Below are 26,898 nucleotides of genomic sequence, written 5' to 3'. Positions count from 1 at the left end.
AATATTTCCAAACTTTGCAGAAGTGACAGACATTCTTGACTAATGTATTAGCAAGTAAAGTCATCAGCAAACAGCTACCAAAAATCCTGTCCACTATGAGCCTGTTTCAAGCCCTTGCACTCTTGTTCATGCAACAATGATTTTTTTGGGACTTACTCTTCTGCATTTTATATATTTTTAAAAATAAAAACTTTAAATATTTGAATGCACCAACTTTTACTTGGTTATTACTTTTTAAATTGTACAAATTGCATCCCCACAGAACCTGTACACTACAAGGCACAACACACTTTAAAAAAAATTGTTCATGTGATGTGGACATTATTCGCAAGGCCAGCATTTATTGCCTATTCCCAATTGCTATTGAGAAGGTGGTAGTGGCCAGCCTTCTTGAACTGCTGCAGTCTGTGTATAGTGTAGGTAGGAACAGAAGAACAAAGGAACAAGAATAGACCATTTGGCCCCTTGAGCTTGTTTCGCCATTTAACAAAGTATGGCTGATCAGTGACCTAACTCCAGTCAGATGTAAAATTCATCTAAGCTCTCCATCCCCATAGGGCTTATTAAAATAAACCAGCTGTGTTTCCTGCAAACTTTAATCTGGTGCATTTTTTAAAACAGTGAAGCTGCTTTTTAAAAAAGAAATAGTTATAGAAAATTTACATTTCTAAGATTACACAGTACCTGTGGACCAGTTACACACACACTGGCTACAATCCACCATATTCTATGGCAAGTGACTTGCCTCCTGACTCCCCGAAGCCTTTCCACCACATAAAAAGCACAAATCAGGAGTGTGACGGAATACTCCCCACTTGCCTGGATGAGTTCAGCTCCAACAACATAAGAAACTTGACACCTTCCAACAGTAACTTGTATTTATATAGAACCTTTTAACATAATAAAATGTCCCAAGGTACTTCACAGAGGCATTATAAAACAAATTATGATGCCGAGCCAAAAGAAGATATTAGCACAGATGACCAAAAGCTTGGTCAGAGGTAAATTTTACTGAATGTCTTAAAGGAGGAAAGTGAGATAGAGAGGTTACAATCCACATTGGGATCAACCAAATAAAAGAATAGTATTCACCAAACGACCACAATGAAAAAAATCGATAAACAAGATTTCACTGTTAAATTGAAATACAAAACTAAGGCAATATGCATTGTACATTATATAGTGGGTACAACAAAGTTAGACCTTGCTTTATTCCAAGGCTAATGGTCCGTGGTGAATGTTCAGTTGCAATTATGTTGACTGTGAGCTTACATGTTGGCCAAGCCCAATATGTCCAAAGAACAGGTGAGGAGATGAAACTGACTGACTGACCAAAACTCCAAATACCAAAAATGACATTGCTATTCTCCAGGTAAATTTCCAAAAAGGTGATCGGCTCTCACCTAAACAGGTTTCCCAATCTAGTACTATTAACAGCTGCAGACGAATGTCGATGTCCACACAAAAAGTAGGTATCCCAAAACAAACGGACAGCCTCACTAACTGACAAATTCTAATGACTATGGCTTTCCTTCAAATATAACTGACAAAGAGGAAAGTCTCCACCATAGCCTCAGTACTATCCAGATAGCAACTGAAGTGTGAGCGAGGCCCTTGCTTTTTTTAAAATATTGTAACTGTTTTAGACAATGGGGAGATGGTATGGATGACTTCCACTTTTCACCTCTCAACTGACTGTAGACAAAAGGGAGATAAAACAAAATCTTGGAACTATATGTTAATTGGATATTTAATTGTACTCCAGGCGGTGGCTCTAAGCTCCAACACCATAGACCAGTCAGTTTCATGTCAGTGATAGGAACAATACTGGAATCTATACTAAAAGTAGAGCATCAAGTGACAGAAAATAAGTCAGCATAGATTCTGAAAGGCTAAGTAATGATTAATTAATCTGATATAATTCTTTGAAGAGGTAAAGGACAGTGTAGACAAGGGTAAGGCAGTAGATGTCTTATACTTAGATTTTCAAAAGGCCATAGATAAGGTAGAACATGGCAGATTCAATGACAAAAGGTGAGGGCATTTGGAGTCATGGTTAAATAGCTGAATGGATAGCAAATTGGCTAAGAAGATAGAAAGCAGAGAGTAAGGGTAAAGAGTAGTTAATTCAGATTGGAGGAGGATGGTGGACAGAGGTATTCCATAAGGATCTGTACTATGCCCATTGTTACACATAACTTGCATTAATGATCTGGGCTTGGGAAAAAGTAACTCAATATCAAAATTTGCAGATGAAGGCAAACTTGGGGGGTGGGGGCAGGTGCAATATAGCTAACACTGAAGATGAATGTGATGCACTTTGGTAGAAATAAAAACAAGAAATCATCTACGCCTTAGAACGTAAGAATCTGAATGCAGTAGAATAGCAAAGGAATCTAGGGATACAGGTGAGCAAATCATTAATAGCAGCATTGCAGATCAGTAAAGCATTAAAAATTCTAACAAAGCAGATTTATTTCTAGGGGTACAGAATTCAAAAATAATGAAGTTATGTTAAACTTGTATATAGGTTCCTAGTCAGGCCGTACTTAGAGCACTGTGCTCAGTTCTGGTCTCCATACTATAAAAAGGACATAGGAACACTAGAGAAAGTGCAAAAAAATTACAAGGATGGAGATAATATAGCTATCAGCAAAGATTGAACAGGTTGTGGCTTATTTATTTAGAAAAGAGAAGAAATAGAGCAGATCCAATAGAGGTCTTTAAAATTTTGAAGGGGTTGGATGTGGGGAGAATGTTTCCATTTATGGGAGAATCCAAGGCAAGGTGCCATAAATACAAGATAGCTACTAATAAATTCCAACAGGTTAGAATGTGGAGCTCACAGGAAGTAGGTGAGGCAAATAGATGCTTTCAATAGGAAACTAGATTAGTAGATGAGAGAAAAAGAAAAAGATGTGCTAAAAAGGCTGAGGTAAGGTCGATGGAATGGGAGCAGCCTTGTGGAGTATGAACACCTGAACAGACTAGTTAGGCTGAATGGATTGTTCCTGTGCTGTATATTCTATGTAACCTTGGGTGTAAAGTAACCCTATACAAAGCAATCTTTAATTTGTTTCAGACTGGAATTGTTTTATGGAACTTACCCAGGGACATGGTTAAATTCCTCCATTAAGAGGTACTCTATTTCACGAATGAAATGTTTGTTCTTGGCAGAATGCTTTTCAGGCTCAGGATTAACAGGAGCCTCTTGGACCCTTTCATCTTTTGGATCGGCTGTGCTGAAAAATATGCAGCAAAATAATTCTGTCAATGTTAAATTATAAATCGCATTGTAACTGGTATAAGTCTTAGCACCAATGCCTAAGATACCAACTTTCAAGACCTTCGCTCAGACTTGATCCAGGATAAATCTTTTTTTTTTTTTTAAGTGCTATGTATAAGTTAGAATTCTAAAATCAAATCATAGAAAAATTTAAGTTAGTAAATACAGTTCTTTTTAATTATTTAGCTGAATTGGATGAACAGTGTTAACAATTGTTCCCATAAACTAGTTGCCTAATGCACAGAACCATATTTCAGCTACAAAGAGCTCTGTCAATACAGCTACTTGCTGCTTGGAGCCCAGAACTCAGATGACTGCATGGAGGTAGGTCCTGTCTCCTACATTGAATGAGGTATGCAGTAGAGGGAAGCTACAGAAGGCAGTGAGCTGCAAGCGGAAGAGCTAAGGGAAGGGAAATGCACATTACCATTCTTCCACCACACACACAAAAAAAACATGCATTTACAAAGGTCACTGACTTTTCCAGTAATTTTCCTTCAGGCATCCTTCGTACATTCTCTCTCATTCAGTGTGAAAAGTAAATTCATGTTTTTCTCAGCTGTATGTACTGGACTCCAAGTGCTTCATTCAGCAAACTTGCACAAACGTTTAGAGGCAACACTACTGATTAAATAGCTCGGGACACATCATGGGTTGATTGAGTCCATTCTATTGGCCATATTTCTAAGCTGCCGACACACAGTTACTATTCCTCAAAAAGTGATTACCATAAAATACCAGATTACCAGAAGATTACCAGAAAAAGGTGGAAATAGAATCGTCAGAAAAATGAGGGAATAGATTGAATCCAGTCTGAAGGAATAATTGTGGCTTGCAGGAAAAGGTTCCATTTATAGTGCACTCCAAAGCACTTCACAGCTAATGAAGTAATTTTGAAGCATAGTCACCATTACAGTTTATGGAAACATCAGGGCAAGTTTATTTGCGCACAACAGAGTGACAAAATAATTTGTTTCAGCAATGTTGACTAAGGGATATCAGGAGAACTCCCCTGCTCTTCAAATAGTGCCATGGGATCTTTTACTTTCACCTAAGCCAGCAGACAGGGCCTCAGGTGAAAATCTCATCCAAAAGACAGCATTTCTATCAGTGCAGTTCCAAAGTGTCAGCCTAGAATTCTTTTTTATTCACTCATGGGATGTGGGCATTGCTGGCTAGGCCAGCATTTATTGCCCATCAATAATTGCCCTGGAGAAGGTGGTGGTGAGCTGCCTTCTTGAACCTCTGTAGTCCATGTGGTGTAGATACACCCACAGAGTTATTAGGAAGGGAGTTCCAGGATTTAGTTCCAAGTCAGGATGGTGTGTGACTTGGAGGGGAACTTTCTGGATATGTACTCAGGACTACCCACATTCTTTCTGACTCAAAAGCGAGAGTGCTGCCACCGAGCCACAATTAACACATACTTACACCAGACTACCCTGCCTGTTAAGACAGGTAAAGATGCATTTATTGCCCACCCATAGTTGCCCAGAAGGGATGCTGGTACTTTTCCTTGAACCTTTGCAGTCCTTGTGGTAGTTCAGGTGGGGAATTCCAGTAGGATACTGATTGGTGACAATATATTGCAGCCAGGATACTGTGCGACTTAAATGCGAACTTATAGGTGATAGGTGCAGCATGTCTTGGGAACTCTTTTTTTTTTTTAAATGGTAGCGATCATGGGCAGTGGGGGAGCTGGGGGCAAAAAGATTTTGTTTAAAATAACTTTGATGAGTTGCTACAATGCATTCTGTAGATTATACATAATGTCGCCACAGCGTGCTGGTAATGGATACGGTGTCCAATAGCAGGGCACCAACCAATCTAACTACTCTGGCCTGAATGTAACTGAGTTGGAGTGTTGTCACCTCTGCACCCAGCCCATCACAGTCACAGCTCGAGCCTTGTAGATGGCTAATAGGGTTCAAGGAGTCAGGAGGTGAGCCACTAGTTGCAGAGTACTCATCCTCTGACCTGGCCTTGAAGCTGTAGTGCTATTGCTGGCATAGTTAGGCATGTGATCAATGGCGATCTTTTAAAATGTTGATGCTGTGGAACTTGGTAATGGTGGTGCAATTGAAGGTCAAGGGAAGTGGCTGGTCTTTCCTTTGCTTGATATGATAATTATCTAGTACTTACATGGCTTGAACAATACCTGCCACTTATCAGCCCAAGCCTAAATATTGTTCAGGTCCTGTACAGGCTGGCATCAGCTGCCAACAGTTGCAAACAGATTACCATGTCTGCTAAAGAGGGTTGACATAGTTTCCAATTTCCATCACAATATGAACCATCTAGCCCCCAAAGAGATCCTGTTTATCCTCACCTTATACACTGTACCAATGATATCCTGGCCTCCTACACTGTAGGAATGAAGCACAACATTGTGTTACGAGTGCTTCCTTTTGTTTGTTAAATTATGAGGATTTGTGTTTTAAAACTGAATAAAGATTCCATAGATGCTGGAACTTGGGGGTTTTTTTTTAAAGAAAAGAGGTCATCAGAAGGTCTTTTGGACGGAACTTGTAAAGAACAGTTACTGGAAGGCACACGTTTTCAGATAAATACTCAGCAGGGGACTTTTTTGACTTGGGGAAAGACATTTACAAAGAAGTGACACGTCAAGTTTTATAGCAGTCAGGAGTCTTGACTCCCGAGATGTTTTTGGTTTCACTTTGGACAGGCAGTTGGGTGAGTTTAAAAAAAGACAGTTGGAGAAAACTTGCCATGGCAGCAAACCCCACCTCAGCTTGTTCCAGCTCTTTGAAAAGCCAGCCAGTTTTCCATCTCTTTGAGAAGCAAGTATAAGAAACAGACTGAAATTGTTGCTGCATTTTTCCTGGAAAGCCTGCCCAAACTGATCTTCAACATTGCCAGACAAGAACTGTTCTAGGAAGATCGCAGTGACACAAACTTGGGACACCAAACTAAAACAAAGGATATCTGGCATCCTTCCATATCTTCTTTTTTTCTTTCTGTCTGTTTTTTTGTAATAGAGCTCAAAAGAGTAAATCTCTATTTTTTATATTCAAATCTGTATGTTAATGCTTAGCATCGTTACTGGTTAAAACTTGTTTTATAATAAATGGATAATTTTATTGTTTATTAAAGAAACCTGGTTGGTGTATTTTGTTCTGTGATAAAAAATAGAGTCTATGATTGGCCGTATTGGCAACTGGGAAAAAATTTAAATATATGTTGTGACCTGTGGAGAGGCAGAACTAGAAAGACAGTGCACTCCTCCTGCCTTGGTCGTAACAGTTGGCTTGAGGAACAGTGCTTCATCTTTCGATTAGACATTTTACAACCTTCAGATAATAACCACTGGTCCCATTTTTTTCATATGGCAGCTACCAATAATGGTTCAGCTGTTGCCATTTACAGTTCAAGACCCATTTTTGTTTATTTGTCCCAAGGGCAATTTGGGATGAGCAACAAATGCTGGCCTTGCCAGCAAACCCCACATTCCAAGAAATGAATTAAAAAAAAATTAACACCTGGATGGGCACTTGAGGGAAATAGGGCTACAGACATAAGCAGTAGAATGGGACTGACTGGGTTGCTCCACATAGAACCGGCATGGACTTGTGGGCTGAAGGACCTCCTTCTGCCCCGTAATGATTACAATTCTATAACACCCCATTACCTTGCACCATCATCTGTTCACTTATTATTCTTACCTTCACCCCCCCAACCCCCTCCCATCTTTTCCTTGCTTTGTATTTGCTTATAGACTCTTAAATCTTTAACTTCCTCCAGTTCTGATAAAAGGTCATTTGGCCTGAAATCTTAACTTTATTCCTCTCACAGATGCTGTCTGACCTGCTGTTTATTTCCAGCATTTTCTGTTTTTATAGTAGCCTGCATGAGGGCCTTCACAATTTTAACCAGTTAAAGAATACGCACATTTATCTGCAAGTTTAAAAAAAAAAGTTATGCTAGTCTACCTCCCGTGGGATTGCACATGGAGGTAGAAGACCAAATGCAGACTTCAGGATTATAGCACAGAATAACTGGATCAAAGAATGCAGTTGTAATTCAGTTCCAATTTTAAAGTCTTATATTAATTTTACTTTATATTTTGATTATAAATACCAACATAATAATGAATACCAAGTAAATTTGCCATGCTGTAATTACATTCCTCTGCCAGCAGTGACTGCAAACCCTCCACCAGTGGGAGTATAATTGCAGCATGACAAGCTCACATAGGCAATTTTCATTATTAATGTGGATATAGGTTGCACAATAAAAAGTTAATGGAAGAGGAAGATTAATATATTGATATGCATTTCATTTAAAACCAGAAAAGCTGTAAGAGAAATACGCTAACTTTTTTTGTCAATTAAGGTACAGAAGAATACACTCCCAGTTGAAAAATCCTGATGTGCAGCCATAGCCCATATGCAACAATATCATGGGAACACCATCCCTCCAAATTAAATATTATCCAGACTTGGAAACATACTGTAATCGCAGAATCAAAATCCTGGAATTCACCACCCAATAGCATCATGGTAGTAGCATCACCATAGAAATCGCAGCATTTCAGAAGAGGGCCCATTACCATCTTTGCAGCTGATAACTGCAACCTTGTTAGCACTACCCATACCACATGAACAAAAGAATGGAAAGAGCAGGGGGAAAAAAAATATGCAAGCCAAGAATTATTGGCTGGATCGGCCTCAAAACCTGCAGGGTAAATGAGAAAGATATGATGGGGCAAGGGAAAAAAAAAGGAAGTTCCATAGCTTTGAGATCCTGGAAAATTAGAACTGGAGGAGACAGTGTGATCAAACTTGATTTCAACTCAGAAAAGGAAAAATGTTATGATGTATCTGGAGCTTAAGAAGGGAATTTTCAATGAAGCAACCTATATCTGAGAAGATGGTTAAACCTCTAAGCAAGCAAGGCCTGGTTGTTAAAAAGAAAATAATATTCCTGTTACAGGGTGCTTGAAGAATTCAACAAATGCTTATAAAAAATTAAAATTTTCTTCACAGGAGCATTTTTCAAGAATTGTTAGTAGAAATGGTAATGTGAAAGTTGTAGGAATTACATTGTAATGAAATACTTGTTTTAGTTAAGATCAGCTTCACCCACCTGCTTTGAGCAGCTTTCTTGGGAAGATGAGCTGGAATATTTTCTAGTAAATGATGTGCTATTTCAGAATTTTTCTGGACCGAGTTTCTCAGATCCTATGGAAATAAATCATTGGAAGTTAAAACTAAACTTAAAGGGATTGACAAAATTGTTGTGGTTTCTGGCTATTAAGCATAATAGTGCAATAATAGAACATTTAGCAATAAATTCATAAGATAAATCATTACATGACTAAAAAGGTAAAAAAAAAATCTAACAGTAAGCTTTGCACAAACTAAAATTTCATTTACAGGATGCTACATGATATATCTATGACTGCCAGGAATTTTACATAAATAGGAAGAGCCTCAGTATCTGCTTTGCAATTCTGTGTTGAAGAAATTGCTCTTTTTTGTGAGCTGAAGTTCTTTTAAATGACAGATTATGAACTCAGTCAAGATTGAGCAGCATACAGAGGCAGCTGCTATTTTAACCTGCAGATGTAGTTACAACTGATCCCTTACAATGGAACACAGGAACTCCTCTGATCATTCAGTACGTCTGTCACAGATTGTGCCTTTGGTTCAATCCCTGATCTGTGCTGAGTTAGTCAATCTTTGCCCAGGTGGTGCAAAGGGTGCAAAATCTGGCTGCAATTCCTCTGGGTTAGAGAGGAAAAAAGCCAGGATTCATGTTCTTGATTGCTATCCAGTGATCCTTGCTGGAAGGTACAATCGGGCAAAAAGAAATGGTTTGGCTGTGATGTCTTCTGCAATGGAATAGTTCGCTGATAACACCATCAAAACAGACATGAATAAGGCCAGCTACCGAAGAATAACATGCCATATCCTGTCAGGAATAACAAATCTTCAGGGAAGGGAGACGATTGGCAAGAGGAAAAAAAAAATTGAAAGTAGAACATGATCTCAGCCGTGCCAAAATAGAATGGTAAGAGGGGCCAGGAGCAGCCCCACAGGAAGGGAGAATATTCTGAATGTATACAGAGAAATCTCAGACAGCTCCCTCTAATTTGCCAAGTAGCTGATTATTGCCTCTCAACTGGGGTAGGTGCATAAAATACAAGACTGGGAACAGGGGAAAGAAGGGTTTAAAACAAAAAAGCTTACACATAAAAAGTATAAGACATCCGATAAGTAAAATGTTTGAAACAAGTGTGGTTGTCCACACCATCTCATTAGAAACATTCCAGCTTTTCCAGATCAGTTTGAGGTAGCAATTTTTAATGTAAAAAAAAAAGAGGTGCATCCAATTATAAACAGAGGCAATTATGTCTGCAAATGGTGGTGGGGGGGGGGGGTGGGGAAAGGTGCCTTAATTTTAAAACTCTCATCCTTGCTGTCAAATCCCCCACAACGGCCTTGTCTGACCCCATCTCTGTAACTTCCTCCAGACCTACAACCCGCCGAGATCTTTGCGCTCCTCCAATTCTGGCCTCTCGTTCATTCCCAGTTTTAACTGTTCCACTGTTGGCAGCCGTGCTTTCGGCTACCTCGGCCTTAAGCTCTGGAATTCCTTGCCTAAAACTATCTCCATCTGTTCTAATATCTTCTAATGCAGCACAGTGCCAAATTTTGTTTGACAACACTCCTGTGAACTTCTTTGGGATTTTTTACGACATTAAAGGTTCTTTACATTTTCTCATGGGATGTGAGCATTGCTGGCAAGGCCAGCATTTATTGCCCATCCCCAACTGCTCTTGAGAAAGTAGTGGTGAGCCTCCTTCTTGAACTGCTGCAGTCCATGTGGTGTCAGGAAGGGAGTTCCTAGTTTTTGGACACAGCAACAGTGAAGGAACAGAGATATGGTTCCAAGTCAGTATGGTGTGTGGCTTGGAGGGGAACTTGCAGGTGGTGGCGTTCCCATGTGTTTGGTGCTCTTGTCTTTTTAGATAGTAGAGGTTGTGGGTTTGAAAGGTGCTGTCAAAGGAGCATTGGCAAGTTGCAGAATTGCATCTTATGTATGGTGCACACTGCTGCCATCTGCGCCAATGGTGGAGTGAGTGAATGTTTAAGGTGGTGGATGAGGCGCCATCAGTGGGCTGCTTTGTCTCTGGATGGTGTCAAGTTTCTCGAGTGTTGTTGGAGTTGCACTCATCCAGGCAAGTGGAGGAGTATTCCATCACACTCCTGACTTGTGCCTTTTAGATGGTGGACATCTTTGGGGAGTCAGGAGATGCAGAATTCCAGCCTCTGACCTGCTGTTGCAGCCATAGTATTTATATGACTGGTCCAGTTAATTTTCTAGTCAAAGGTAACCCCCAGGACATTGATAATGCTATATAAATGCAAGCTGCTGGTCATTGAAAGAGAGGGGTTAACAAACACGATCTTTTGTTTAAAAAAAGTGATTGAACTATTAAATGGCGAGAGGTTCACAATTTGTAAAATTTGTTCATTGATTTTCTGCATTGAAAGAATCTTTCTGGGAGAATTATTAAGTTGGGCTTGAAGCATGGAGTATGAGGACATGTTTTACATAATCAAACAAGTCTAAATTGCCAAAAATTTGATACATAAAAAAGGAAAACATAAGGGGTGCGCATTACGATGCACACTCTCCTCTTTCCCCTGCCCCCACCTCAGTGAGATCCAATTGTACTCAAAAACCTGAAATTCAGCTCATGCAGAATTATAGTTGCGAATCCAGATTCTCTAATACTTGTTGATGTTTCATTAAAAATTGATGCAGATAATTGGTTGAAATGTTTTCCTTCACTAGACAGAAAACAGTCAACTTCATTAAAAATGCTAATGCTCAATGACTTAATCAATAAAAAAAAGTAGGCCTATATATCTTAAGTAATTCTTAATTGCAATAAAATCCAACCCCTTTGGCAAATAGAACAGAATGGCCTTACCTGGAGAGATTTCAGTTCAGTTTGCTGCTGTAGTATCTGCATCTGAAAAATATCCAAAGTATCCCGAATGCTAGACAATTCTAGCCCAATCTTGTGCAGAATTTTTGTAAGCGAAGGGTCGTTACCTAATGATAGAAACATTTACAACATAGATTAAAACAAGCTTGAGAAGGGGAGAGAGAGAGAGAGAGAGGAATGAATAGTAAAAAGCATTTCTTTACAATAGAAAAATTCAAGATCGAATGCATACAATTTTATTTACCAAGGTCATGGAGCTCAAAATGAAGCTGTAGTAAACAGGTCACTGCTCTACAGTAAATATATATAAAAAAAGTAGGCAACAAAAGTTAAAACCCACAACTCTAGGATTATTGACATAATACTTCACGCAGAAATGTATAAAATTAGGACACTATGTGATGAAGAGAATTTAATGGACAAACCTTTCTGTCTCATGCATATTTTCCGAACTTACTACAGACATACATACATATTATATAGATGCACAACACTACTCCTTCCCCAGAGTAATCCACAGTCAAAGAATTTTAAGGTAAACTCAGTTAGAGTTTTATTTGTTAAAGCTTAGCCAACTTCATAAATGAATATCAGAGCTGAAAATCACATACAACCTACCCATGTTCCTCAGCTGCATGGATCTTTTGATGGAAGATATCTTGTTGTTCAGTTGAACTGATACATCTTGCAAGTCCACAGACGACATCATCTGCAAAATCAAGATGAAATCCAACATAAATATTTTTTTATATGTTGTTAGATTAACAGCTTAGAGAAAGCCCAGAGTTGTCTTAAGCAGCACTACCACTCCCAAACCTGGATATATATAATCTTAAATTCACTAATCAAGTTGCCAGCAACACTTTCCAGCATATACTGTCCCAGGTCTTGCAGAGTTTTTATTACTTACGTAACGTTAGTTAAGATACTGGTTTACAACATGGCAGAAGGCAGGCAATGGAAAGGCTAATTCTGGCAAAGTTTCAGATCTAGGACCAAAAGGAGAAACTAGTGCAAGGAGGGAGAATTCTAGTTTACATAAACTGATTACTCAGCACCTTGTTGGGCAACCTCAGGGCAAGCACTTCTCTTTGGCATGAGGTGTAATGATGTAAATCTTCACAAATATTTGGGAACACAGCATTTGACTTTTACAACATAATCATAATGGCTGGGATGTTACAACGTGCCTTATGTAGATCCTTTCTATTCCATACAGTAGGAGATGGCAGTAAAATTGGATTGTATAGTAAATTTAAGCACATACAGCATAAATTCATCACCTTATGACACAAGCTTTGCACTAGTCAACAATTACTTTGCAAGGTGCACATTGATTTCGAGCGGCCAAGATTCACACTGCAATTAACAGGCTAAAGCATAAACAAGGCTTTACACCTTTGTTACAAGGAGACCCTGTGCCACAATCTGAACTAGGTAAGCAAAGTTCTTTGGTTGTAGTACTAAAGATATCTGAATGCATTGCTAGCAAGTCCCATTAATACATATGCGGTACTTTTTTAAATATTCTCAGATGCACTCAGTAGATGCATGCTCATACCATACATGTTTATATAGATGGGAGTGTGATTTAGTATCCCTTCAATAGATCACAGGTTTTGTCATCACACCACTGAACATTGCAAAGGAGGTGGTGCTGAATTTCAATGGAGGACAATAAAGGCTTCCTGTAGTTCTTGACACCACATTATAGAGGTGTGGAATAGGTGCTAACATGGACTAAATAGGATACCTGGATTGCGAGCATATTGTTTTCATAACTATAACTACTAAAATTCAGTAAAATCCTTATTCTTTCCCAGCCTAATTTGTCCCCACCTTCACTCCTCCAAATCCAAGGGGCAAAGGCTTGACCATAACTGGCACACAATTGGTTTAACCATCCATCACTAGAGATGACTGGATCACAGCAAGCACCATGTGGGCTTGTTCCCCTCTGCCAAAACTGCTTACGACTTCAAGATCATCCCTGAAAGAAAAGATCCCTAGCTCCTTTTCTCCACTACCAACCATCTCCTCCAATCTCATTTCTAACAAATGCAAGGAGCTCATTGATTTAAATGTCACTAAATTGAAACAACTCATCAAATCACTGCCAAATCACTCACCCTTCTGTTTGCCCACAGAACCAAATCTCCTCCCAAGGTTACTTGGGTAAGGAGGAATGATATCTTAGAAGGTTCCTCAAATGAGGCCATATAGGTAGAACTTAAAAAGAAAAAGGGGGCAATCACTTTGCTGGGAGTGTACTACAAGCTTCCAAACAGTCATGGAGAAATAGAGGAGCAGATATGTAAGAAAATCTCTGAGAGGTGTAAAAATAATAGGGTAATAATAATAGGGGATTTCAATTTCCTCAATATTAACTGGAATAGTCTTGGTGCAAGAGGCTTAAAGGGGGCAGAATTCTTAAAGTGCATCCAGGAGAGCTTTCTGAGCCAGCAAGTAGAAAGTCCTACAAGAGAAGGAGTGGTACTGGACCTAATCTTAAGGAATGAAGCCGGACAAGTGGTAGAAGTGTCAGTGGGGGAGTGTTTTGGCGATACTGACCATAATTCTAAGATTTAAGGTAGTTATGGAAAAGGACAAAGATGGACTGGAAATAAAGGTACTGAATTGGGGGAAGGCCGATTTCAATATGATAAAACAGGATCTGGCCAAAGTAGACTGGGAGCAGCTACTTGTAAGAAAGTCTACATCAGATCAGTGAGAGTCATTCAAAAAGGAAATAGTGAGAGTTCAGGGCCAACATGTTCCAGTAAAGGTGAAGGGTAGGACTAACAAGACCAGGGAACCCTGGATGTCAAGGGCTATAGAGGTTTGGATAAGGAAAAAAAAAGGAGGCTTATGGCAGATTCAGAGGGCTGAAAACAACGGAGGCCCGAGAGAAGTATAGAAAGTGTAGGGGGCATTTAAAAAGTAATCAGGAGAGCGAAGAGGGGGCATGAAAACACACTGGCAGACAAGATAAAGGAAAAAAGGAAAATCCCAAGGTGTTTTATAAGTATATTAAGGGCAAGAGAATAACCAGGGAAAGAGGACGGACCATTAGGGAACAAAGTGGTAATGTGTGTGTGGAGCCGGAGGACGTACGTGAGGTTTTGAATGATTACTTTTCATCTGTGTTCACGGTGGAGAAGGACAATGTAGGTGGAGAGATCAGGGATTGTGATATACTTGAACATATTAGCATGGAAAAGGAGGAGGTATTAGCGGTTTTAGCAAGCTTAAAAGTGGCTAAATCCTCAGGCCCAGATGAGATGTTTAGTTTAGTTTAGAGATACAGCACTGAAACAGGCCCTTCGGCCCACCGAGTCGGTGCTGACCATCAACCACCCATTTATACTAATCCTACACTAATCCCACATTCCTACCACATCCCCACCTGTCCCTATATATTTCCCTACCACCTACCTATACTAGGGGCAATTTATAATGGCCAATTAACCTATCAACCTGCAAGTCTTTAGCATGTGGGAGGAAACCGGAGCACCCGGAGGAAACCCACGCAGACACAGGGAGAACTTGCAAACTCCGCACAGGCAGTACCCAGAATCGAACCCGGGTCCCTGGAGCTGTGAGGCTGCGGTGCTAACCACTGCGCCGCTAACCACTGCGCCGCCGCAGGCTATGTGAGGCAAGGGAGGAGATTTTAGGGGCTCTGTCACACATTTTCAAATCCTCTCTGGCCACAGGAGAGGTGCCAGAGGACTGGAGGACAGTGAATGTGGTACCATTATTATAAGGGTAGTAGGGATAAACCAGGTAATTACAGGCCAGTGAGTTTATCAGTGGTAAGGAAACTATTAGAAAAAATTCTGAGGGACAGGATTAATCTCCACTTAATCAGGGATAGTTAGCATGGCTTTGTCAGGGGGAGATAATGTCCAACAAATTTGATTGAATTTTTTAAGGCAGTAACTAGGTGTGCAGATGAGGGTAAAGCAGTTGATGTACTCTACATGGACTTCAGTAAGGCTTTTGATAAGGTCCCGCATGGGAGATTGGTTAAGAAGGTAAGAGGCCATGGGATCCAGGGCAATTTGGCAAATTAGATCCAAAATTGGCTTAGTGGCAAGAAGCAGAGGGTAATGGTCGAGGGTTGTTTTTGTGATTGGAAGCCTGTGACCAGTGGTGTACCGGAGGGATTGGTGCTGGGACCCTTGCTTTTTGTAGTGTACATTAATGATTTAGACATGAATATAGGAAGTATCATCATTAAGTTCACAGATGAAACAAAAACTGGTGGGGTCGTAAATAGTGGGGAGGAAAGCCTTAGATTACAGGATGATATAGATGGGCAGAACAGTGAGAGATGGAATTTAATCCTGAAGTGTGAAGTGATGCATTTTGGGACCCAAGTAAGTACAGAGGGTCAGAGGGATCTTGGTGTACTAGTCCATAGATCATTGAAGGCAGCAGCACAGGTAGATAAGGTGGTTAGGAAGGCACATGGGATACTTGCCTTTATTAGCCGAGGCATAGAATATAAGAGCAGGGAGGTTATGATGGAGCTGTATAAAATGCGAGTTAGGCCACAGCTGGAGTACTGTGTACAGTTCTGGTCGCCACACTATAGGAAGGATGTGATTGCACTGGAGAGGGTGCAGAGGAGATTCACCAGGATGTTGCCTGGGCTGGAGCGTTTCAGCTATGAAGAGAGACTGAAAAGGCTAGGGTTGTTTTCAGAGCAAAGAAGGCTGAGGGGGAACCTGATTGAGGTATACAAAATTATGAGGGGCATAGATAGGAAGAAACTTTTTCCCTTAGCGGAGGTATCAATAACCAGGGGGCATAGATTTAAGGTAAGGGGCTCAAGGTTTAGAGGGGATTTGAGGAAAATAAATTTCATCCAAAAGGTGGTTGGAATCTGGAACATACTGCCTGAAGGGGTGGTAGAGTCAGGAACCCTCACAACATTTAAGTATTTAGATGAGCACTTGAAACGCCATAGCAAACAAGGCTACGGGCCAAGTGCTGGAAAATGGGATAAGAATATAGGTGCTTGATGGCCAGCACGGACACAATGGGCCTGTTTCTGTACTGTATGACTCTGACTCGAGTGAACCTTCAACCTCTGTCATTTTCTTTCCCATCTCTCCCCACCATCCATTCAAAGCTCAACTTGTCCATGAACCACCTTCTGCTCTTGATCCAATTCTCACTAAATCACTGACTTTCCTTCCTGCCCTGTTTCTGACATTATAAAGGTTCCTTCCCTTCAGGTACCACCCACCACCATCTTTGTCCCTTCCTCAAAAAAATCCAGCCTTGACAACTCTGGCCTTGTAAACTCATTGCCCGATCATCAACCTCTTTTTCCCCTTCAAATGTGCTTTCATCTCCAAATCCGTGCCCATCTTTTCTGCAACTCCATCTTTCCAATGAAGCTCCATCCCCCGCCACAGCAATGGAATGACCCTAATCAAAGTCACAACTGACATCCTATGAGAGGTGAGGTCGAAGATCAGTCATTATCATATAGAATGCTGAAGCAGGCTCAAAGAGACGTATGGCCCACTCGTGCTCCAATTCCTGATGTTTCTTAAGTTATTTGGCTCCTTTTTAATAGAGTCCTTATCGATGGCAATTTTATTTGTGGACAAATGTTACATCCTTGTGCTGTCTGGTATGTATTTCAGGACCACAATGTGTTACGTAACAATGTAAAAACTCAACTGAAAATAAATATAATCCACAACAGAATCAAACAGATTTTATTTAATGAAGTAAAATGGAAAATGCTGGAGATACTTAGCAGATCTGGCAGCATCTGTAGAGGGAGAAAGAGTTAATGTTTCAGGTCAATGACTCTTCATCCTTCGATCAAATGAAGAGTCTCTTTAGTGTAATTTTTGGTCAGGAAAGTGGAGCTGAGGCCAAGGATTAGCCTTGATCATTTAAGTAGTTGAGGCAGAAACCCTCAGCTCATTCAAAAGGAGTCTGGATATGCACCTCAAGTGCTGTAATCTGTAGGGTCACGGACAAAATGCTGGAAGGTGGGATTCGAATAAGTGGATTGTTTTTTGGCTGGTCCAGACTCGATGGGCCAAGTGGCCTCTTTCTGTGCCTTAAACTTTCTATGATTCTATAAATATTTTTAAAAAGGAACCAAATAACCTAAGAAACCTAACAAATAGTTGCAGGAGTAGGCCATATGTCCCTTCGAACTTGCTACAGCATTCAATATGATCATGGCTGATCTTCAGCCTCAACTCCACTTTCCCAATCGATTCCTGCATCCCTGAAGGAGTTCCAAAAATCTACTGATCGCAGCCTTGGAAAAAACTGAGCGTCTACAGCACCTTAGCGTACAGAATTCTAAAGAATCACAACCCTCTGGGTGAAAGAATTTCTTATCTCAGTCCTCAATGGCCATCCCCATATCCTGCAACTACACCTAATTCTAGACTCTCCAGCCAGTGAAAACAGCCCCTCAACATCGATCCTGTCAAGGCCTCTCAGAATCTTACATGTTTCATCTTGTCATCTTCTAAACTTCAGAGAGTAGAGGCCCATTCTACTCAAACACTTCTTTCTGTATCCCAGTTCATCACTTTGAACTATCAGCAGAATTTAGAAGAGAAATCGGTTTCCCCAGACACAATGTTCCCTGTTCCCTACGGGATCAATAACACAAATAGAAAGTAATCGAATTCTTTAATTCTCAATGATTTTCGACGAAAGGCTCAAAGAATTTGATTTTTCTTCTGAAAGACATAATTTAAGAAAAAAGGATATTCTGATAGAACTTAGTGGGTGCAAACAGACTCCACCCACAGACCAACCGACCCCAAGACGCTAGACAGACTATCCCACACCAGTCTGATGAAAGGTCACTGACCTGAAACGTTAACTCCGCTTCTCTCTCCACAGATGCTGCCAGACCTGCTGAGTATTTCCAGCACTTTTAAAAAAAATCTCCCACACAGGCACAGACCGACCCCCTCAAACACGGACGGAGGCCTCAGGGCCTTTGCCCACCTCAAGCTGCGGGGAATCTGCCAGGTCGGCCTGGTCCCGTCATTAATTTAAACCAATAACAACAACGCCAATATTATCTGCTTATGTAACTTCTCAATCTTGTAACTAATTCCTGCCTTGGGACAGAAACAACAATCAATCCCTAAACACTTTTTAAAAAGCAGTTCCGTTAACTGCTCCACTTGTTTGAAATTCACATTTCCCGCCCATCCAGGAGAATTCTGGTGAGTTCTCGCGGCGGTATGTTAATCAATTTCGCGTCACTACAGAAACTGATACAACTGACTGCTTTTTAAAAAAAATTATAGTTTATACTCGAATTAATTACAAAGTAAACTATACGAGAAATTGAATACTGTGTTATATTTTCAAAAACAAATACATTAATTTAATTGCAATACGGTCTGGTTCCGTTGCTATGGTGAAACTGCGTCGTTTCCTTGGAAACGCGCGCTGCTCTTGGGTCGCGGTGGGTGTTTGCCGGTTACTGTGGTGACCGGCCTTGCATTCCCAACAGCAGGAAGCGGCTGCTGGCGCTCGGCAAAGGGTTTGTGCTGGTTTCCGAAAATCTCCCACCTTTTTCTATGATATAACGGAGGAGGCCTGAGTGGGAGAAACAGATGATGGCGGCTAAATGTCGAAAAGGCTGTGGCAGGGAGGTGAAAGGCCCAAATCCCTGCTCTGTGGCTGTGGTAAGTGGTACATTCGGGTTACCGAGAGAGAGAGAAAAAAAGTAAACCAGTCTTTCAATGAGTTACACAGAGAATAAATAAATGTTGTTGGGTCTGATGAAATACGGTGGGAAGAGGCTATTGTTGGCGCCTAAGTCGATTGAGCCGTATTGTTTCTGTGCTATACAGTCTCTGTAAAACTTCTTCATGCAGCGAGTGGTTAGCGTCCGGAATGCACTGCCTGAGAGTGTGGTTGGAGGCAGGTTCAATTGAAGCATTCAAAAGGGAATTAGATTGTTATACGAGAAGGAAGAATGTGCAGGACAAAGGGGAGAAGGTGAGAGAATGGCACTGTGAATTGTTCTTTTGGAGAGTCGGTGCGGACACGATGGGCCGAATGGCCTCCTATTGTACTGTAACGATTCTGTGATTCTCAGCAATACAACAGTGACTGCACTTTAAAAAGTATTTCATTGGCTGCAAAGCACTTTGAGACTCCGGTGATCCTGAAAGGCGCCATAGAAATGCAAGTCTTCCCTTGCTTCTTTTTTCCCTTTTCTTTTTTCTTTCTTTCCCAGCTGCCTGTCGACTGCAAATGGATCCCATGACTTCTACCATTTGTGTTTTTTTTAATATTTGTTTATGGGATGTGGGCAGCACTGGCAAGGCCAGCATTTGTTGCCATCCCTAATTCCCCTCGAGAAGGTAGTGATGAGCTGCCTTCTTGAACTGCGGCAGTCCTTGGTTTGTAGGTATACCCACAGTGCTGTTAGGAAGGGAGTTCCAGGATTTTGATACAGCCACAGTGAAGGAATGGTGATATAGTTCCAAGTTAGGATGGTGTGTGACTTAACGGAACTTGCTGTATCTGCTGCCCTTGTCCATCTAGGCGGTAGAGGTCATGTGTTTGAAAGGTATTGTCTGTGGAGACTTGGTGAGTTGCTGCAGTGCAATTTGTAGACGGGATGCATATAGCTGGCACTGTGCACTGGTGGTGGAGGGAGTGAATGTTCAAGGTGGAGAATGGGTTGCCGATCAAGCAGGTTGCTTTGTCCTGGACGGTGTCGAGCTTCTCAAGTGTTGTTGGAGCTGCATTCATCCCGTCAAGTGGAGAGTATTCCATCGCACACCTGACTTGTGCCTGGTGGACAGGCTTTGGGGAATTAGGAGGTGAGTTACTCTGCAGAAGTCCCAGTGTCTGACCTGCTCCTGTAGCCACAGTATTTATATGGCTGGTCCAGTTAAGTTTCTGGTCAATGGTAAAGCCTTTGACCTCGTCAGCAGACGTGGTCTCTTCAGACTACTAGAAAAGATCGGATGTCCACCAAAGCTACTAAGTATCATCACCTCATTCCATGACAATATGAAAGGCACAATTCAACATGGTGGCTCCTCATCAGAGCCCTTTCCTATCCTGAGTGGTGTGAAACAGGGCTGTGTTCTCGCACCCACACTTTTTGGGATTTTCTTCTCCCTGCTGCTTTCACATGCGTTCAAATCCTCTGAAGAAGGAATTTTCCTCCACACAAGATCAGGAGGCAGGTTGTTCAAACTTGCCCGTCTAAGAGCGAAGTCCAAAGTACGGAAAGTCCTCATCAGAGAACTCCTCTTTGCTGACGATGCTGCTTTAACATCTCACACTGAAGAGTGCCTGCAGAGTCTCATCGACAGGTTTGCGGCTGCCTGCAATGAATTTGGCCTAACCATCAGCCTCAAGAAAACGAACATCATGGGGCAGGACGTCAGAAATGCTCCATCCATCAATATTGGCGACCACGCTCTGGAAGTGGTTCAAGAGTTCACCTACCTAGGCTCAATTATCACCAGTAACCTGTCTCTAGATGCAGAAATCAACAAGCGCATGGGTAAGGCTTCCACTGCTATGTCCAGACTGGCCAAGAGAGTGTGGGAAAATGGCGCACTGACACGGAACACAAAAGTCCGAGTGTATCAGGCCTGTGTCCTCAGTACCTTGCTCTACGGCAGCGAGGCCTGGACAACGTATGCCAGCCAAGAGCGACGTCTCAATTCATTCCATCTTCGCTGCCTCCAGAGAATACTTGGCATCAGGTGGCAGGACTATATCTCTAACACAGAAGTCCTTGAAGCGGCCAACACCCCCAGCTTATACACACTACTGAGTCAGCGGCGCTTGAGATGGCTTGGCCATGTGAGCCGCATGGAAGATGGCAGGATCCCCAAAGACACATTGTACAGCGAGCTCGCCACTGGTATCAGACCCATCGGCCGTCCATGTCTCCGCTATAAAGACGTCTGCAAACGCGACATGAAGTCCTGTGACATTGATCACAAGTCGTGAGAGTCAGTTGCCAGCATTCGCCAGAGCTGGCGGGCAACCATAAAGACAGGGCTAAATTGTGGCGAGTCGAAGAGACTTAGTAGTTGGCAGGAAAAAAGACAGAGGCGCAAGGGGAGAGCCAACTGTGCAACAGCCCCGACAAACAAATTTCTCTGCAGCACCTGTGGAAGAGCCTGTCACTCCAGAATTGGCCTTTATAGCCACTCCAGGCGCTGCTTCACAAACCACTGACCACCTCCAGGCGCGTATCCATTGTCTCTCGAGATAAGGAGGCCCAAAAGAAGGTCCAGTTAAGTTTCTGGTCAATGGTAACCCCCAGAATGTTAATAGTGGGGGATTCAGCGATGGTAATGCTGTTGAACATCAAGGGGAGATGGTTAGATTCTCTCTCCTACATCCAGGGAGAAGACTCGGAGGGCGGAGTTCCGGACCGGTAAGTATAAAAAGATTACCTCGGGGATTCGCGGCCTTCATCCAGGGAGAGGACTCGGAGGGCGGAGTTCCGGACCGGTAAGTGTATAAAAGTTACCTCTGGTAAAAAAAATGAAAAAGTGATGTCACAGGAAAGCTGTGACCTGATTGGGTGGTAGGGAATCTGTACCAAATTTGAAAATAAAACATTGATAAAAATTGATTGAAACCCTAATTAACTAATTAATAAGTAGAGTAACTAAACCAGAGGGAGGAGATTACTGTATTTAGTTAGCATTTAATATTTATAGTAGGAATCGAGCACGAGGGACCAAATAGTTAATTGTGACATAATTTAGTAAGGATTTAATTAGTATTTATTTTAAATTCATTTATTAATTAGTGCTAGAAATGTCAGTTAGAGGGATAAAGTGCTTCACCTGTGAGATGTGGGAGGTCCGTGACGCTTCCAGTGTTCCGGACGACTACATCTGCAGGAAGTGTACTCAGTTGCAGCTCCTCACAGACCGCATGGATCGGTTAGAGCGGTAACTGGATCCACTTACGACCATGCAGGTGGCAGAAAGCATCATAGACAGGAGTTTTAGAGAAGTGGTTACACCCAAGGTGCAGGCAGATAGATGGGTGACCGCTAGAAGGGGCAGGCAGTCAGTGCAGGAATCCCCTGTGGCTATCCCCCTCTCTAACACGTATACCGTTTTTGATACTGTTGGGAGGGATGGCCTATCAGGGGAAAACAACAGCAGCAGCCAGAGCAGTGGCACCACGGCTGGCACTGTTGTTCAGCAGGGAGGGACAAAGCGCAGAAGAGCAATAGTTATAGGGGACTCTATAGTCAGGGGCACAGATAGGCGCTTCTGTGGACGTGAAATAGACTCCAGGATGGTATGTTGCCTCCCTGGTGCCAGGGTCAAGGATGTCTCTGAACGGACAGGGGGCATCTTGAAGGGGGAGGGTGAACAGCCAGAGGTTGTGGTACACATCGGTACCAACGACATAGGCAGGAAGAGTGACGAGGTCCTGCAGGGGGAATTTAGGGAGTTAGGTAGAAAGCTAAAAGACAGGACCTCCAGGGTTGTAATCTCGGGATTACTCCCTGTGCCACGTGCCAGACAGGCTAGAAATAGGACGATAGTGCAGCTAAACACGTGGCTGAACAGCTGGTGTAGAAGGGAGGGTTTCAGATATCTGGATCATTGGGATCTCTTCAGGGACAGATGGGACCTGTACAAGAAGGACGGGTTGCATCTAAACAGGAGGGGCATAAATATCCTGACTGCAAAGTTTGCTAGCGTCACTCAGGAGAGTTTAAACTAGTGTGGCAGGGGAGTGGGAACCAGAGCAGTCGTACAGCAGGTGAAATAAATGAGGGGGAACTCGTAAATAAGGCCAGTAAGACTAAGAGGAAGAGCAGGCAGGGAGATGTTGCTGAGCACAGCGGGACTGGTGGTCTGAAGTGCATTTGTTTCAATGCGAGAAGTATAACAGGTAAAGCAGATGAACTTAGAGCTTGGATTAGTACTTGGAACTATGATGCTGTTGCTATTACAGAGACTTGGTTGAGGGAAGGGCAGGATTGGCAGCTAAATGTTCCAGGATTTAGAAGCTTCAGGTGGGATAGAGGGGGTTGTAAAAGGGGTGGGGGAGTTGCATTACTGGTTAAGGAGAATATCACAGCTGTACTGTGGGAGGACACCTCTGAGGGGTCATGCAGCGAGGCAATATGGGTGGAGTTCAGGAATAGGAAGGGTGCAGTCACGATGTTGGGGGTTTACTGCAGGCCTCCCAACAGCCAGCGGGAGGTAGAGGAGCAGATATGTAGACAGATTTTGGAAAGATGTAAAGGTAACAGGGTTGTAGTGGTGGGTGATTTTAACTTCCCCTATATTGACTGGGACTCACTTAGTGCTAGGGGCTTGGACGGAGCAGAATTTGTGAGGAGCATCCAGGAGGGCTTCTTGAAACAGTATGTAGATAGTCCAACTAGGGATGGGGCCGTCTTCTTTGGCCTCCTTATCTCGAGAGACAATGGATAAGCGCCTGGAGGTGGTCAGTGGTTTGTGAAGCAGCGCCTGGAGTGGCTATAAAGGCCAATTCTAGAGTGACAGGCTCTTCCACAGGTGCTGCAGAGAAATTTGTTTGTCGGGGCTGTTATACAGTTGGCTCTCCCCTTGCGCCTCTGTCTTTTTTTCCTGCCAACTACTAAGTCTCTTCGACTCGCCACACTTTAGCCCCGTCTTTATGGCTGCCCGCCAGCTCTGGCGAACGCTGGCAACTGACTCCCACGACTTGTGATCAATGTCACAGGATTTCATGTCGCGTTTGCAGACGTCTTTATAGCGGAGACATGGACGGCCGATGGGTCTGATACCAGTGGCGAGCTTGCTGTACAATGTGTCTTTGGGGATCCTGCCATCTTCCATGCGGCTCACATGGCCAAGCCATCTCAAGCGCCGCTGACTCAATAGTGTGTATAAGCTGGGGATGTTGGCCGCCTCGAGGACTTCTGCGTTGGAGATACGGTCCTGCCACCTGATGCCAAGTATTCTCCGCAGGCAGCGCAGATGGAATGAATTGAGACGTCGCTCTTGGTTGACATACGTTGTCCAGGCCTCGCTGCCATTGAGCAAGGTACTGAGGACACAGGCCTGATACAGTCGGACTTTTGTGTTGTTGCTATTACAGAGACTTGGTTGAGAGAAGGACAGGATTGGCAGATAAATGTTCCGGGATTCAGAAGCTTCAGGTGGGATAGAGGGGGTTGTAAAAGGGGTGGGGGAGTTGCATTACTGGTTAAGGAGAATATCACAGCTGGATACTGCACCTGGTATTGGGGAATGAGCCCGGCCAGGTGGTCAAAGTTTCAGTAGGCAAGCATTTCGGGAACAGTGACCATAATTCCATATGTTTTAAGGTACTTGTGGATAAGGATAAGAGTAGTCCTCGGGTGAAGGTGCTAAATGGGGCGGCACAGTGGCGCAGTGGTTAGCACTGCAGCCTCACAGCTCCAGCGAACCGGGTTCAATTCTGGGTACTGCCTGTGTGGAGTTTGCAAGTTCTCCCTGTGTCTGCGTGGGTTTCCTCCGGGTGCTCCGGTTTCCTCCCACAAGCCAAAAGACTTGCAGGTTGGTAGGTAAATTGGTCATTATAAATTGCCCCTAGTATAGGTAGGTGGTAGGGAAATGTAGGGACAGGTGGGGATGTGGTAGGAATATGGGATTAGTGTAGGATTAGTATAAATGGGTGGTTGATGGTCGGCACAGACTCGGTGGGCCGAAGGGCCTGTTTCAGTGCTGTATCTCTAAAAAAAAAATTGGGGGAAGGCTAATTATAACAGTATTAGGCAGGAACTGAAGAATTTAGATTGGGGGTGGCTGTTTGAGGGTAAATCAACATCTGACGTGGGAGTCTTTCAAATGTCAGTTGATTCGAATCCAGGACCAGCATGTTCCTGTGAGGAAGAAGGATAAGTTTGGCAAGTTTTGGGAACCTTGGATAACGCGGGATATTGTGAGCCTAGTCAAAAAGAAAAAGGAAGCATTTGTAAGGGCTGGAAGGCTGCGAACAGACGAAGCCCTTGAGGAATATAAAGACAGTAGGAAGGAACGTAAGGAAGGAGTCAGGAGGACTAAAAGGGGTCATGACAAGTCATTGGCAAACAGGCTTGAGGAAAATCCCAAGGCTTTTTATACGTATATAAAGAGCAAGAGGGTAACCAGGGAAAGGGTTGGCCCACTCAGGGACAGAGGAGGGAATCTATATGTGGAGCCAGAGGAAATGGGTGAGGTGCTAAATGAGTACTTTGCATCAGTATTCACCAAAGAGATGGATGATGAGCCTGGGGAAGGGAGTGTAGATAGTCTCTGTCATGTCATTATCAAAAAGGAGGAGGTGTTGGGTGTCTTGCAAAGCATTAAGGTAGATAAGTCCCCAGGGCCTGATGGGATCTACCCCCAGAATACAGAGGGAGGCAAGGGAAGAAATTGCTGGGGCCTTGACAGAAATCTTTGCATCCTCATTGGCTACAGGTGAGGTCCCAGAGGGCTGGAGAATAGCCAATGTTGTTCCTTTGTTTAAGAAGGGTGGCAAGGATAATCCAGGAAATTATAGGCTGGTGAGCCTTATGTCGGTGGTAGGGAAATGATTAGAGAGGATTCTTAGTGACAGGATTTACTCCCATTTGGAAACAAACGAACTTATTAGCGAGAGGCAGCATGGTTGTGTGAAGGGGAGGTTGTGTCTCACTAACTTGATTGAGTTTTTTGAGGAAGTGACGAAGATGATTGATGAAGGAAAGGCAGTGGATGTTATCTATATGGACTTCAGTAAAGCCTTTGACAAGATCCCTCATGGCAGACTGGTACAAAAGGTGAAGTCACATGGGATCAGAGGAGAGCTGGCAAGATGGATACAGAACTGACTCGGTCATAGAAGACAGAGGGTAGCAGTGGAAGGGTGCTTTTCTGAATGGAGGGCTGTGACTAGTGGTGTTCCGCAAGGATCAGTGCTAGGACCTTTGCTGTTTGTAGTATATATAAATGATTTGGAGGAAAATGTAGCTGGTCTGATTAGTAAGTTTGCGGACGACGCAAAGGTTGGTGGAGTTGCGGATAGTGATGAAGATTGTCAGAGGATACTGCAGGATATAGATCGGTTGGAGACTTGGGTGGAGAAATGGCAGATGGAGTTTAATCTGGACAAATGTGAATTTTGGAAGGCAGAGAGATCTGGGCGTACAGGTCCACAGGTCACTGAAAGTGGCAACGCAGGTGGATAAGGTAGTCAAGAAGGCATACGGCATGCTTGCCTTCATCGGTCGGGGCATAGAGTATAAAAGTTGGCAAGTCATGCTGCAGCTGCACAGAACTTTAGTTGGGCCACACATAGAATATTGCGTGCAATTCTGGCCGCCACACTACCAGAAGGACGTGGGGGCTTTGGAGAGGGTACAGAAGAGGTTTACCAGGATGTTGCCTGGTCTGGAGGGCATTAGCTATGAGGAGAGGGTGGATAAACTCGGATTGTTTTCACTGGAACAACGGAGGTGGAGGGGCGACATGATAGAGGTTTCCAAAGTTATAAGCGGCATGGACAGAGTGGATAGTCAGAAGCTTTTTCCCAGGGTGGAAGAGTCAGTTACTAGGGGACATAGGTTTAAGGTGAAAGGGGCAAAGTTTAGAGGGGATGTGCGAGGCAAGTTCTT

The 26,898-nt window shown here is 42.9% G+C and overlaps 2 protein-coding genes across 5 annotated transcripts in view; one reads left to right on the top strand and one right to left on the bottom strand.

The window, feature by feature from the left end:
• The window catches only part of ska1 (spindle and kinetochore associated complex subunit 1), a 63,585-nt gene extending 45,091 nt beyond the window's left edge, over positions 1-18,494 (bottom strand). For both annotated transcript variants that reach the window (XM_068030556.1, XM_068030546.1), the window contains exons 1-5: positions 18,133-18,494; positions 11,886-11,976; positions 11,250-11,374; positions 8,393-8,487; positions 3,108-3,242 (exon numbers count right to left, since the gene is read on the bottom strand). In XM_068030556.1, the coding sequence (XP_067886657.1) occupies positions 3,108-3,242; positions 8,393-8,487; positions 11,250-11,374; positions 11,886-11,976 (446 nt within the window). In that variant the 5' untranslated portion in view covers positions 18,133-18,494. The remainder of the gene's footprint in view (positions 1-3,107; positions 3,243-8,392; positions 8,488-11,249; positions 11,375-11,885; positions 11,977-18,132) is intronic.
• A 239-nt stretch (positions 18,495-18,733) lies between these two features.
• The window catches only part of cfap53 (cilia and flagella associated protein 53), a 103,554-nt gene continuing 95,389 nt past the window's right edge, over positions 18,734-26,898 (top strand). For all 3 annotated transcript variants that reach the window (XM_068047259.1, XM_068047345.1, XM_068047174.1), the window contains exon 1: positions 18,734-18,964. In XM_068047259.1, coding sequence (XP_067903360.1) covers positions 18,893-18,964 — 72 coding nt within the window. In that variant the 5' untranslated portion in view covers positions 18,734-18,892. The remainder of the gene's footprint in view (positions 18,965-26,898) is intronic.

This window comes from Heterodontus francisci, chromosome 1 (genome assembly GCF_036365525.1).
Source record: "Heterodontus francisci isolate sHetFra1 chromosome 1, sHetFra1.hap1, whole genome shotgun sequence".
Classification (NCBI taxonomy): Eukaryota; Metazoa; Chordata; class Chondrichthyes; order Heterodontiformes; family Heterodontidae; genus Heterodontus; species Heterodontus francisci.
Note: the sequence above shows the minus strand (reverse complement) of the source record. Positions and strands in the feature narration are given on the sequence as shown.